At 40.9% G+C, this 13,879-nt stretch overlaps 1 protein-coding gene across 2 annotated transcripts in view; it reads right to left on the minus strand.

Moving 5' to 3' along the window:
- RAD51 (RAD51 recombinase) overlaps positions 1-10,935 on the minus strand; it is a 31,459-nt gene extending 20,524 nt beyond the window's left edge. Inside the window, exons 1-3 of one of the 2 annotated variants that reach the window (XM_049898191.1) lie at positions 10,532-10,935; positions 6,755-6,854; positions 5,088-5,225 (exon numbers count right to left, since the gene is read on the minus strand). In XM_049898191.1, coding sequence (XP_049754148.1) covers positions 5,088-5,225; positions 6,755-6,841 — 225 coding nt within the window. In that variant the 5' untranslated portion in view covers positions 6,842-6,854; positions 10,532-10,935. Of the gene's footprint in view, positions 1-5,087; positions 5,226-6,754; positions 6,860-10,531 lie in introns of both variants that reach the window. The other variant, XM_049898189.1, reaches the window with a different exon arrangement.
- Positions 10,936-13,879: the final 2,944 nt, after the last annotated feature.

Below are 13,879 nucleotides of genomic sequence, written 5' to 3' on the forward strand. Positions count from 1 at the left end.
TCTAAAAACTTCACAAAGAAAAAAAAGAACAATGAACAGCTGAGCAATGGGTTTGTATTATGCTCTGAACTTTTCTATATACTTAATACTATCACATGAAAGTTCATTACAATGTTCGCATTATAGCTTTGTAAATATAATTCACTGCAGAACCATATGGTATGGTAGAAATGTAATTCCTTCTCTAAAGTTCCAATGTTACCAACCCTATGCCTCTCAAAGGTTTCTTACCATCAAATTCAAATGTATTATTTTTTTATATGCAACCAGTTTCAAAATCATGCCCCATTTTCCCTTGCTTCATATCTGAACCACGTCTTTCTAGCATTTTCTGACTTCATCATTTGTTACGTTTTCCCAATCTTAATATGAGTTCTACTGGATCGCCTTCCCCCTTGAAGATCTCCTTTACTTCTCTAAACTGGGCTGTCTGCTCTCTAGGCTAGCTATGGGCCTGCGTCTGCCTTCATTGGGTTCCTGAGTTGGAGCCACTGTAACCTCGATCCTACAAATCCCTCATTTTGGTAAAGTATATCCTCAAGTAACTTCCTAAGAGTGGCTGAGAGGAAAATCTGAATTCTTGCGTTTTTGAAAACGTTTTTATTCTGTTCTAATGAGCTCCTGGGTGGTACGAACAGTTAATGTGTTTAGCTGTTAACCAACAGGCTGGAGGTTCAAGTATACCTGGAGGTGCCTTGGAAGAAAGACCTGGTGATCTATTTCTGAAAAATCAGTCCTGGAACGGAGCACAGTTCTACTCCGACACACATGGGGTTGCCATGAGTCAGGATCAACTTGACAGCAACTGGTTTTTTAATACTTGATTAACAGTATTGCTACATATAGAATTCTAGGTTTAAAACTATTTTCCCTCTTAACTTGGAAGGTGTTGCTCTACTAGCTTCTACCATTCAGCATTTCTGATGAGAAATGTGTTGCTTTCTTTATAGGTCACCTATTTTTTTCTTTCTGAAATCTTTCAGAATCGTCTCTTTATGCTTCATGTTTTGAAATTTCACACTGATATGTCTAGGTATGGGTCTTTGACACTCTGTTGGCTTTTTTTTTTTTTTAATTGTGCTTTAGGTGAAGGTTTACAGAACAGATTAGTTTTCCATTCAATAGTTCATAGACGAACTGTTCCGTGATAAGGGCTGCAGTAACTGCAGTGTGTAAGCACTCTGTCCATTACCACTGTTGAGTTCCCCATTTCCACTGGTCTGGTTTTCCTGGCAACTTCCTGCCTTCTCATCTTTGCTTTTGGGCAGATGTTGCCCTTTTGGTCTCATACAGATTATTGTTCTAAGGAGTACTTTCCTCAAGGTTTATTTTTTATTATATGGACCTGTGTATTATTTGGTTAAAAGGTGATATCCAGGAATGCTTACGTTTCAAGTGAAAAGGGTGTCTAAGGGCCATAGTCTCAGGGGTTTCTTCATTCTCTCAGGCCGGTAAATCTGGTCTATTTTATGAATTTTGTTCTACTTTTTTCTCCATTCTAATGGAATCTTCTATCGTGATCCTGGCCAGGATGGTCCATAGTGGTAGCTGGGCACCATCTAGGTCTTCTGGTCTCAGGCTAGCGGAAGCTGTGCTTCCTGTGGTCCATTAATCCTTTGGACTAATTGTTTGAGTCCTTTGTTTTCTTCACTCTCCTTTGCTGGACGGAAAGAGGCCAATAGTTGTACCTTAGATGGTCACTTGCAAGCTTTTAAAACCCCAGACGCCACTCACTGAAGTAGGATGTAGAACGTCGCCTTTGGGGACTGTGTTATGCCAACTGACCTAGATGTCCCGAGACTACCGTCCTTAGTCTCCTAGCCCAGTAACTCAGTTCTATGAGGTGCTTGGTTATGTCTAGGATGTTTCCAGAGCCCTGGTGGTGCAGTGGTTAAGAGCTATCACTGCTAACCAAAAAGTCGGCAGTTCAAATCCACCAGCTGCTTCTTGGAAACCCTATGGGGCAGTTCTCCTTTGTTCTATAGGGTCTCTAGGAGTCGGAATCGACTTGATGGCACCTAACAACGACAGGGTGTTTTCATGACTGTGCCCCTGTGTGCTGTACCATATATACGAATATACATGCTGCACATACATATGTAGAAATATCCACAGGCAAACCTATTATTTGCATGTAGGTGTACTCCCAGATGTCCTCCCGCACCTACTCAGCATACATACCTATGTATCCATTCATAAATTATTGTTATTACTGTTGTTACAGTTAATATGTGATAGTATTTACTGTTGTTATCTTTTATTTTTGCATAACTCTTATTGGGTTTTTAACTCTTAGTGTAGTCCCTTGCCTTGGTCGTGTTGTGCTGACTTCCTCCATATTATGTATTGCCTTTCCCTTCACCAAAGTTAACATGTGTCTACTCTCTAGTTAGTAATTTTTCCTCCCCCGATCCCTAGTAAACATCAAAAAATGTTTTTTTCTGTGTATAAGCATTTTCTTGACTATTCATAATAGTGGTCTCACTCAATATTTGTGCTTTTGTGATCAACTTATTTCACTCAGCATAATGTCCTCTAGATTCCTCCATGTCATGGGATGTTTTGAGGATTCACCATTATTCTTCATTGTTGTGTAGTATTCCATCGTGTGTATGTACTGCAGTTTGTTTACCCACTTATCCGCTGTTGGGTACTTAGGCTGTTTCCCTCCTTTTGCTATTGTAAATAACGTTGCAGTAAATACGGTGTGCATATATCTTTTCTTTCCACAGCTTATTTCCCTAGGATACATACCTAGGAGTCGGATTGCTGGGTCATATGGTATTTCTATTTCTAGCCTTTTAAGGAAGTACCATACCTTTTTCCCTAGTGTTTGTATCATTTTACACTCCCACCAGCAGTGAATAAGAGTTCTAATCTTCCCACAACCTTGCTAGCATTTGTTTTCTGCTTTTTTGATCAGTGCCATTATTACCGGGGTTAGATGGTATCCCATTGTATTTTTTATCTGCTTCTCTCTAATGGCTAATGATCGTGAGCAGCTCTTCATGCGTTTTTTAGCCACCTGAATGCCTTCTTGGGTGAAGTGTCCGTGTATGTCTTTTGACCATTTTTTAACTGGGTTGTTTGTCTTTCTGGTGTTGAGATGTTGAAGTTTTCTATAAATTTTAAAGATTAGACCTTGTCAGATATGTCACAGCCAAAATTTTTTTCCCAGTCTGTAGGTTCTCTTTTTTACTCTTTTGGTGAAGTCTTTTGATGAGCTTAAGTGTTTAATTTTTAGGAGATCCCAGTTATCTAGTTTATCTTCTGCTATCTGTACATTTTTAGCTATATTTGCTATTCTATTTATGCCATATATTAAGGCCCCTAGCATTGTCCCTATTTTTTCTTCCATAATCGTTATAGTTTTAGGTTTTACATTTATTTGATCCATTTTGAGTTAGTTTTTGTGTATGGTGTGAGGTATGGATCTTCAGTTTTGTCAGCACCATTTGTTAAAGAGACTTTCTCTTCCCAATTTAATGAACTTTGGCCCTTTGTCCAAAACCAGCTTTTGAAGGGTAGATGGATTTACTTCTGGGTTCTCAATTGTTTCACCGGTCTATGTGACGTTCACATCAGTACCAGGGTGTTTTGACTACCGTGGCTGTATAGTAGGTTCTGAGATCTTTGCTCTTCTTCAGTAATACCTTCCTTATTTGGGGCCTCTTCCCTTTCCATATGAAGTTGGTGATTAGTTTTCCAACTCATTAGAGAATGTTGTTGAAATTTGAATAGAGATTGCATTGTATTTGAAGATCACTTTGGGTAGTACTGACATTTTCACAATGTTAAGTCTTCCTATTCATGAGCATGGTATGTTTTTCTATTTATGTAGGTCTCTTTTGCTTTCTTGAAGTAGTGTTTTGTAGTTTTCTTTATATAAGTCTTTTACATCCCTGGCTAGATTTATTACTAAATATTTTATCTTTTTGAGGGCTACTGTAAATGGTATTGTTTTCCTGATTCCATTTTTGGAGTTCTCTTTGTTGGTTTATCTATGGGCTCTATCTTAGATTCTATTTCCTTTCAGCTCTGGGAAATTTTCTTATATTACTTCTTTGATAATTTCTTTCCTGTCATTTTTTTTTTTTTCTATAACTTCTGTTAGTCCTCAGGATGAGTGAAGATTAATGAAAATTAGAAAAATAAAAATACCTATATTGTGTGTTGTCCTTCCTTTCACCTAAGTTAACACTTGTTTACTATCTAGTTAGTGAGTCCTCCTCTCCATCCCTTCACTCCTCCGTAACCATCAAAGATTGTTTTTTCCTATGTGTAAACCTTTTCTTGGATTTTTATAATAATGGTCTCATACAATATTTGACCTTTTGTGACTGACTTATTTCACTCAGCATAAAGTTCTCCAGATTCATTTATGTTGTGAGATGTTTCCCAGATTCATTATTGTTCTTTATCGCTGCACAGTATTCCATTGTGTGTATGTACCATAATTTGTTTATCCATCCATTGATGGGCATTTAGGTTGTTTCCACCTTTTTGCTATTGTGAATAATGCTGCAATGAACACACTGGTGTACATATGTCTATTCAAGTGATGGCTCTTACTTCTCTAGGATACATTTCTAGGAGTGGGATTGCTGGATCGTATGGTATTTCTATTTCTAGCTTTTTAAGGAAGTATCATATCATTTTCCCATACATACAAAATCAAGCCACAGGCAGACAGATAGTTAACCTGCTTTCTCATACCAGGAGCATTTCCCTACGTAAAAATACTCTTCTAAACTATTTTCAGTGGCTGTATAAATATATTTCTAAGGTATGAGATCATAATATCTAGAAAGGTAAGATACACTCCACTCACTGCTGGTAGGAGTATAAACTAGTAATCAGTTTGGCAGTATTTATATTATATTCCATGATACTGTAATTTTGTAGAGAAAATTTGAATTTATGCAAGGAGATAAATACAAAGATAATAAACCAGTAGCTGCAGTTGCCTCTGGAAACGGGAACAGGATGGCAAGAAAATGAGGGATGAAGGAAGGAGGACCATCTTTCACTGTAAACTCTTTGGTATTATTCCTGCTAATACCTCCCAGCACATAACCTGTACTTACCAAAATTTTATCAGCTTTGGCTTCACTAATACCTTTAATATTTATTAGCTCCTTCTTCGGTGCATAGGCAACAGCCTCAACAGTATGGAATCCAGCTTCTTCTAGTTTCTTCACATCATTGGCATTTATGCCACACTGCTGCAAGGGAAGAAAATCAAGGGCTAATTTAAGCTTCAGTTCTCTCATCTGTCAAATGGGAATAATATTTGTTCTACCTACCACAGAGTTGTTTTGAAGAAATGTGATATATGCAAAAACTTTGCAAAGTATACCCTATATATGAGATATTTAATAACAAATTCCACCAGTTGCTCTGTGGTAGAAAGATGTGGCAGCCTGCTTCCATAAAGATTATAATCTTGGAAACCCTATGGGGCAGTTCTACTCTGTACTACAGGGTCACTATGAGTCAGAATTGACTTGACGGTGATGGGTTAATAACAAACGATCAATTTTTCATTATAAAAATCAGGAGTTTTAAATTAGCCCAAAGCCATGTGTATTACAATGGAGTTACTACGCATTGAGATTAAGCCAGTAACTCTCAAGCTTTTATGACTGTGAATCTAAATGAGCTTTGAGACCCTGGGCCCTAAAAGGGCACTTAAATCCAGTGTTTCCCAACCTTTCCCACATGAAGTGCATATAGAAAATGATTATTCTTATGCCATGTTGGGGTAAATAGATAAGGCTGCCACAGAGCTGAGGAGATTGTTATCGTGGCAAATCAAACTACCTGTTTGTAGCACAATGACCAAGAAGCTCTGCTTTAAATTACTGATACTAATATTAGGGAAAACTACTTTCGGTCAAGGACATTTTTATCACTTCTCGAAACAAACCACTCAAGAGCACCTCTTGCTGCTTATATACAAGGTAAGCTTTGGTTTTAGTAGCTATGGAAACCATGACCACACATTTGGAAGTCAGGGAGGGTTTGGGAGAGAGAAAAGAATAGCTTCTGCCCATAGTAGCCATCCTCACCTGCTATTCCAGCAGAGCATATTTAAGCAATAAGGAATACACATGTGTGGGTATTAAGGATGCTCATGGTACCAAAAGTCATGACTCTAAACATAAAGACTAGAAGAATCAAAGTTTTTTCTACTTTCCCTCCCTTTCCTTTTAGCCTAAGTCAGCCGCACTCATACTGTGGCCAGAAATAGGGCAGAAATAGTACGAGACCCCATCTGGAGCTTGATGTTCTTGTGCAGAATCCTGGAACGGAGCTTGTTTTTTTCCCTCTCTATAACCCCATGCCTTTCTCCCTGCCTAAGACAGCTGTCTTGCTGTGAACATGGGCACAGAGCTGGGTCAATGCAGAAATTTTGTTCCCCTTTGCTTCTTGCACAGCTGGTCCTGAACAGCACTTTTATAGTTAATGCAAACAGCAGAGGCTCCACTCTGGGATCCTAGGGCTTCTTAGTTTCTGATAGTCAAGCTCTGAGAAAGAAAAATGATAAAGTAGGAGAATCGCTGACAAGTCTTAGCCAGACATGTTTAGATCCTATCTTAGGCCTTTCCACAGGATCCTTGACAATCCCCCTGAAAACTCTGATTTGGGTGTGGACCTCAGGTAGGAAACTGATGGTTTATACACAGGCTGATGCCTCCACTGGGTAGGCTCTAGTCCAGTGTAATTCCAAAATCATCAACTAAACACATACCTCTAACCGTGAGATAGGTTGTGGGCCAAAGCTTTCTTCTTCCACTGAAGTATCTGCATTTGCCTCAAGCTGCATCTGCATTGCCATTACGCAGAGTTTTCTACACTGAAAAATACAGATGGCCGTCAGGAAGTACATTAGAGAAATACTGTGAGGGTAAGTACAGAGCTATAAACTTACCCATGTCTGGTGACACAGTAGTTAAGTGCTACAGCTGCAAACCAAAAGGTCAGCAGTTCAAATCCACCAGGTGCTCCTTGGAAACCCTGTGGGGCAGTTCTACTCTGTCCTATTGGGTTGCTATGAGTTGGAATCGACTCGATGGCAACGGGTTTGGTTTTTTTTGCTATAAACTTAGTTTCGCAGTAAACACCTGAGGAGTTATTTGCTAGGCTTTTAGTCTAATCAATGACCTACCCGCTGCAGGAAAAAGAACAAACCTCTCACCAGCTTCCTCCTCCATCTGTCTAAATAGCTAGCTAGTTGTATCAGAAAGACTTAATGAAGGACCAGGACCTTTCTGCTGCTTAAAGATGTGCAGCTTAACTAGATTAACTATTCCACTCTGTTTCATGCTTTATATTCCTTGAGGATGTGGACCAAACCTTATTTATTTTTATACACCCCCATGATAAATAATAAATGTTAGGTGTTTTGTAAATAAACGCATAAGTTCAGGGATTCTACCTGAAAAAAAAAAAAAAAGCTGATGAAAGTCACACTGCTTTAGTTCCACCGTTCCTTTCCAACAAGGAGAAATTTGGAGGGTACAGGAGTGAAATGAAGGTATAGAAAGGTTGCTCAAAAGCCTCCATTCCTAATAGGGAAACAGTAGACTGAGATGAGAGAAGGACTTCCTAGAGTAGGCAAGGGTCATAGTTTGTAGTCACATTTGTTGCTTGCAATAGGGGTGTATGATATTCAAGGATCACCATTTCAGTTAATTCCAGAGCTTTAGACACCTCAGTGACTGAGCAAATAAATGATATGCAAGTACCCTACTCAATTCAAAATCTTCCATATAGTATAAGGCCTATACCTAAAGTCAGGTTATCATGAGAGTTAAGATTGCTCTGCTTGAAAAGAACTGAGAACAAAACGAAACAACTTTATCTTCAAAGTGTATTAGTAAAAGTCAACAAACTTAATATCTACAAGAATAAAAATAAAATTACTTAAATCACATCAAAAGAATCTGGACAAATACCAGGACAAATTTAATCCAAAAGATAAGAGATATGAAGTCTCTATTCTTGAAGACTTGACGAAAGATGATCATTTGTCTTGATTGGTTTAGGTACAGATCTCTTAGATGGCAGATTTAACATACTATGAATCTATGATAATTCAACATATCCAAATAATTTGGATGCAATTTAAATTTAAACATTTCCCTTCATAATTTATGAAAAAGATGGCACTGCAGAGAAATGGGGAAACGATGGTCTTTTCAATAAACAGTGCTGAGTTGATTGGATAGGATAAAATGAACCTGACCCCTATCTCACACTACAGAAAAAAATTAATTTCCAATTTAGATTATAGATCTAAATTAGGAGGTAAACAAATCTTTTAGAATATAGGAGAATATCTTTACGGCCTTGGAATAGGGAAAGAGTTCTTAAATTGATACAAAATGCAATAATCATTGAGGAAAAGACTGAAAACTTGGACTACATTAAAATTCAGAACTTGCATTCATCAGAAGACACCATTAAGAGAATGAAAAGTCAAACCATAGTGTGAGAGAAAATATTTGGCATATATATAACCAATGGCTGATAACCAGCATGTTTAAAGAACTCTTTCAAATCAGTAAGAAAAAGACAATTCAATAGAAAAATGGGCGTAAGATTTGAACACTTCACTATAGAAGATAAGCAAATGGCCAATAAACGTATGAGCAAGAGCTCAACCTCATGAGTAATAAACCTAAAATTAAAACCACAGTAAGATATTTTATGCCCATAGGAATAGCGAAAATTAAAAAGAATGATGATATCAAGTGTTGGCAAGCATGTGGAACAACTAAACACTCATCCACTGCTGGTGTGAGTATAACCTGGTACAACTATTTTGGAAAACTATTTGGCATTCAATGTAAAGGTTGAAAATAGACAAATGCCATGACCCAGGAATTTTAATACTGTGTATATTAACCAACTTAAAAGCATACGCATATTTATCAAATATATACAGGAATGTTCGTAAAAAGGCTGGAAACAACCTGAATGTCCACCATGGGTAGACTTGATAAGAAACCCTATACAGCAAATGTACTGCTATACACAGGGACATGTATGAATCTACAGACATGTTGAGTGAAGCCAGACACAAATTAATATAAAACCATTGCCATGGAGTCAACTCCGACACATAGTGACCCTACAGGACAGAGCAGAACTGCCCCATAGGGTTTCCAAGGAGCAGCCGGTGGATTCGAACTGCCGACCTTTTGGTTAGCAGCCGAGCTCTTAACCACTGGGATACCAGGGCTCCACAAAAGCATATGTATACAGCATTGTTTCACTCAGGAGCTCTGGTGTCCCAGTGGTTAAGAACTCTCTGTTACCGTCAGCTCCTCTGGAGAGAAAGATGTGGCAATCTGCTTCCATAAAGATTACGGCCTTGCCCAGGACAGGAACCATACCCAAAGCCAACTCTTCAGATAGGGATTGGACTGGACTACGGGATAGACAACGATACTGGTGAAGAATGTGCTTCTTGGATCAAGTAGACACATGAGACTACGTTGGCATCTCCTGTCTGAAGGGGAGATAAGAGGGTAGAAGAGGTCAGAAGCTGGCCAAGTGGACACGAAAACAGAGAGCAGAGGGAAGGAGTGTGCTGTCTCATTAGGGGGAGAGTAATTAGGAGTATATAGCAAAGTGTTTATAAATTTTTGTATGACAGTCCGACTTGATTTGTAAACTTTCACTTAAAGCACAATGAAAATTAAAAGATTATGGCCTTGGAAACCCTATGGGGCCATTCTACTCCTTCCTAGGATAAAGATCACTATGTCTGGGAATCAGCTCCACGGCATGGAGTTTTTTGTTTGTGATTACACAAATATATTCATTTGGTAGTAATTCATGAAGCTGTAAACCTCTGTGATCTGCGTTTTTTCCTATATATATATATATATATTTTTTATATTACACTTGGAAACCCTGGTGGCATAGGGATAAGTGCTACGGCTGCTAACCAAAAAGGTGCCAGTTCGAATCCACCAGACGCTCCTTGGAAACTCTTTGGGGCACTTCTATTATATTACACTTTACTGCAGAAGTTTAGAAAAAACCTCACTTCAGATCATCCTCTAGGTATCACGTGAACGCTCTGCCACGTCAGGTAGCAGAAGTATCTTTCTGGCAATTAGAAGCCGGACGTTTCTAAGCAAAACATGACGTAATGGTAAGAGGAGTGAACAGGGATCCAGAAAACCCGACTCTGACATTAAATAGCTGTGAACTTAACTAAGTCAGTACACCTCTCTGCGTCTCAGCTTCCTGACCCATAAAATCAGTATCAGGTATGAAAGTGTTTAAGGTTCTTCCCAGCTCTAAAGACTGGGATCCGCTTCTGTCTTCTCCTCAACGAGCTCCGAGGACTGTTGGTCCGGGCATGTCCCTGTTCCGCCATCACCGGAGTCCTCGCTTAGTGCTGAGGGGCCCTGGAGGCTGGTGACGGCAGCACGGGCCCGGGCCCGAGCCTACTAACGCGGGGACCGACCGTTGCGGTGAAAGGGGCCGGGTCCGCGCCGTACACACTCACCTCAGCCTGCAGCGCTGCTCTCTCCGGCGGGCCGCGCGCTCCGACTGCCGTCCGCTGGCCTAGCGAGCGCGCGACTCCTGACGGCCCCCCGGCCCCTCACTTGCGCCGCACTTCTCTACTCCTTTGCTTAAGCCTTCTGCGTACGAGCCAGACGAGGCGAGGCTCCCAACTACGCGTCTTCGGGCGCGTCTCAGGTCTTCCCCGGACTCCGTATCAACCACAAAGCGCGCTCGACCCGCGGCTTTCGGAAATCCCGCCAAACCCTCTTGGGCAGGGTCACGCCCGCCTCCACGTAACGTCTCCCCGCCCTTCGCGGAGCAGTTTTCTAGGCGCCTCGGCCGCTGCTCGAGAGCCGGAGACATTGGCCCAAGGAACTTGCATGGTTTTATCGTTCAGCCTCATCCTTTTTCTCTTAGGACTAAATTCTTTTCTTTCTCTCCATAGGAGAGCGCTACCAGATGGAGGACTACAACTCCCGAGACGGTGTGGTCGGACCGGGACTACACCTCCCAGCATGCACCGTCAGCGGGCGCCGCGGCTTCCGCGCCTCCACACCCATCTCTGGAACGTAACCTGACCCCTGAGAGCCAAAAGTGCCTGGTGCGACCTTTTGGCAGTTTCGTTTGCTGTAAGCCACTGACATAAGTCAAATTTCCAGAGCCAGGTGGTGGAGTTGAGGAAGTCCGAGATGGATATAGCGCTCCTCGGAGGGGAGAACGAAATGACTGGAATAGTATAGTCTAAATTTGTGGTGTTTTACGAGAGATTTACAGGACCCCAGAGGAGAGCGGAAACCCTGGTGGCGCAGTGGTTAAGAGCTACAGCTGCTAACCAAAAGGTTATCAGTTCGAATCCACCAGCTGCTCCTTGGAAACCTTATGGGGCAGTTCTACTCTGCCTATAGGGTCGCTATCGGAATGACTCGAGGGCAGTGGGTTCAGAGGAAAGAGGCATTGATTTTGGTAAGATTTACCTTATCATGGTTTACCAGAATTTTTGACCTGTGACCCCGGTCTTAAAAAATGAGAAAGGTTTCTCAGGCCAAGAAGAGGTGGCCCACATAGCTGGTAGAGCAAAATGGTCATGGAAATGAACGCCTTGTTCAAGAAATAGCATTGCTTGAAGAGGGAGGGTAGTTGCCATAACAAGTGCTGAAACTGGAAAGGAAGGTGCAAAGACCTGGAGTTAGAAAACTAAAAGGGAAGAACATCCTCCACATTTCTCCAGTGAAAGAACTGAAGAAAAAAATCAAGCTTGGAGTTGCAGTATTGGTGAATTCTGTGGGCAAAATGGTGAATACGCAGGAAGCATCAAAAGAAGATGGAAGGAATACACAGAGTCACTGTATCAAAAAGAATTAGTCGATGTTCAACCATTTCAAGAAGTAGCATATGATCACGAACCAATGGTACTATAGGAAGAAGTTTGAGCTGCACCGAAGGCACTGGTGAAAAACAAGGCTCCAGGAATTGATGGAATACTAATTGAGATGTTTCAACAAATAGATTCAACTCTGGAAGCAGTCACTTGTCTATGTCGAGAAATTTGGAAGCCAGCTACCTGGCCAACTGACTGGAAGAGATTGATATTTGCACCCATTCCAAGAAAGGTGACGCAACAGAATGCAGAAACTATTGAACAATATCATTAATATTACACGACAGCAAAATTTTGCTAAAGATAATTCAAAAACAGCTGTAGCAGTACACTGGCAGGGAACTGCCAGAAATTCCAGCCGGATTCAGAAGAGGATGTGGAACAAGGGATATCATTGCTGATGTCCGATGGATCTTGGCTGAAAGCAGAGAATGCAAGAAAGAGGTTTACCTGTGTTTTATTAACTATGCAAAGGCATTTTGTTGCTGGGTGAAAATCCCAGGTTTTGCTCAACGTGACTTGTCATAGCCAATAAGCTGAGGTGGGAGATCAGAAAGACGCTTTTATTTTCATGTACAAGGAAAGGAGCAATTGGGGCTGCTGCCTCCAAGACTGCTCACAGGCAGCGTAGGGAGGTGGGCTTTTACAGAGAGCAGACAAGGAAATGCAAATTCATCATGAATATTCAGGAATGACCTTCGCACAGGCACTCGAGGCTTCAGGTGATTATGCATTTTCTATGGACAAGGGTTCAATTCTCCGGCGGGGTGCTTATATGTATTTTGCACTTAATGAGCTAATAGGTCGCTTGGAGTTGAGATAGCATAAAAGCCTGCTAAGACGAGTTGGGGCCCACTAAGGCTGTTCTCTGGTTATCTTGTCAAGGACAGTTCTTGGCCCATTCTGTAGCTATCTTGTCAAGGACAGTTTCAAAACAATGTGTAGCCTATTTTGCTCAATGAGGATAAGCTAGAGGAGGTGTCTCTCAGAAGTGCTGAGTTCTGAGGCTGCCTTTATCTCCTTGAAGTGTTGAGCTCTGAGGCTGCCTGTCTCAATTTGACTGTGTGCATCATGACAAATTATGGATAACATTTCGAAGAATGGGAATCCCAGAACACTTCATTGTACTCGTGTGAAACCTGTACATAGACCAAGAGGTAGTCATTCAAACAGAACAAGGAGATAATGTGTGGCTTAAAATCAGGAAAGGCAGAGAACGCCTGAGGGAGCAGGAGAGCAGTGGGGTGCAGACCCCAAATTCTCAGAAAAAGACCAGACTTAACGGTCTGACTGAGACTAGAAGGACCCCAGTGGTCTTGGTCCCTAGACCTTCTGTTAGCCCAAGACAGGAACCATTTCCAAAGCTAACTCTTCAGACAGGGATTGGACTGGACAATGGGATAGAAAATGATACTGGTGAAGAGTGAGCTTCTTGGATCTAGTAGACTTAAGAGACTATGTTGGCATCTCCTGTCTGGAGAGGAGATGGGAGGGCGGAGGGGGTCAGAAGTTGGCTGAATGGACTAGAAGAGAGAGAGTGGAGGGAATTGCTCATTAGAGGGAGAGCAATTAGGAGTATATAGCAAGATGTGTATAAGTTTTTGTATGAGAGACTGACTTGATTTTTAAACTTTCATTTAAAGTACAATAAAAGTTAAAAAAAAAAATCCAGAAGGGTGTGCATCAGGGTTGTATCCTTTCACCATACTTATTCGAGCTGTATGCTAAGCAGATAATCTGAGAAGCTGGACAATATGAAGAACGTGGCATCAGGTTTGGAGGAAAACTCATTAACAAACTGCAACATGCCCGTGACACAACCTTGCTTACTGAAAGTGAAGAGTACTTAAACCACTTACTGATGAAGATCAAAGTCTACAGCCTTCAGTACGAATTGCATCTCAACATAAAACAAAAATTCTTACTAGACCAATAAACAACATCATAATAAATGGAGAAAATATTGACGTT

This window comes from Elephas maximus, chromosome 10, assembly GCF_024166365.1.
Source record: "Elephas maximus indicus isolate mEleMax1 chromosome 10, mEleMax1 primary haplotype, whole genome shotgun sequence".
Classification (NCBI taxonomy): domain Eukaryota; kingdom Metazoa; phylum Chordata; class Mammalia; order Proboscidea; family Elephantidae; genus Elephas; species Elephas maximus.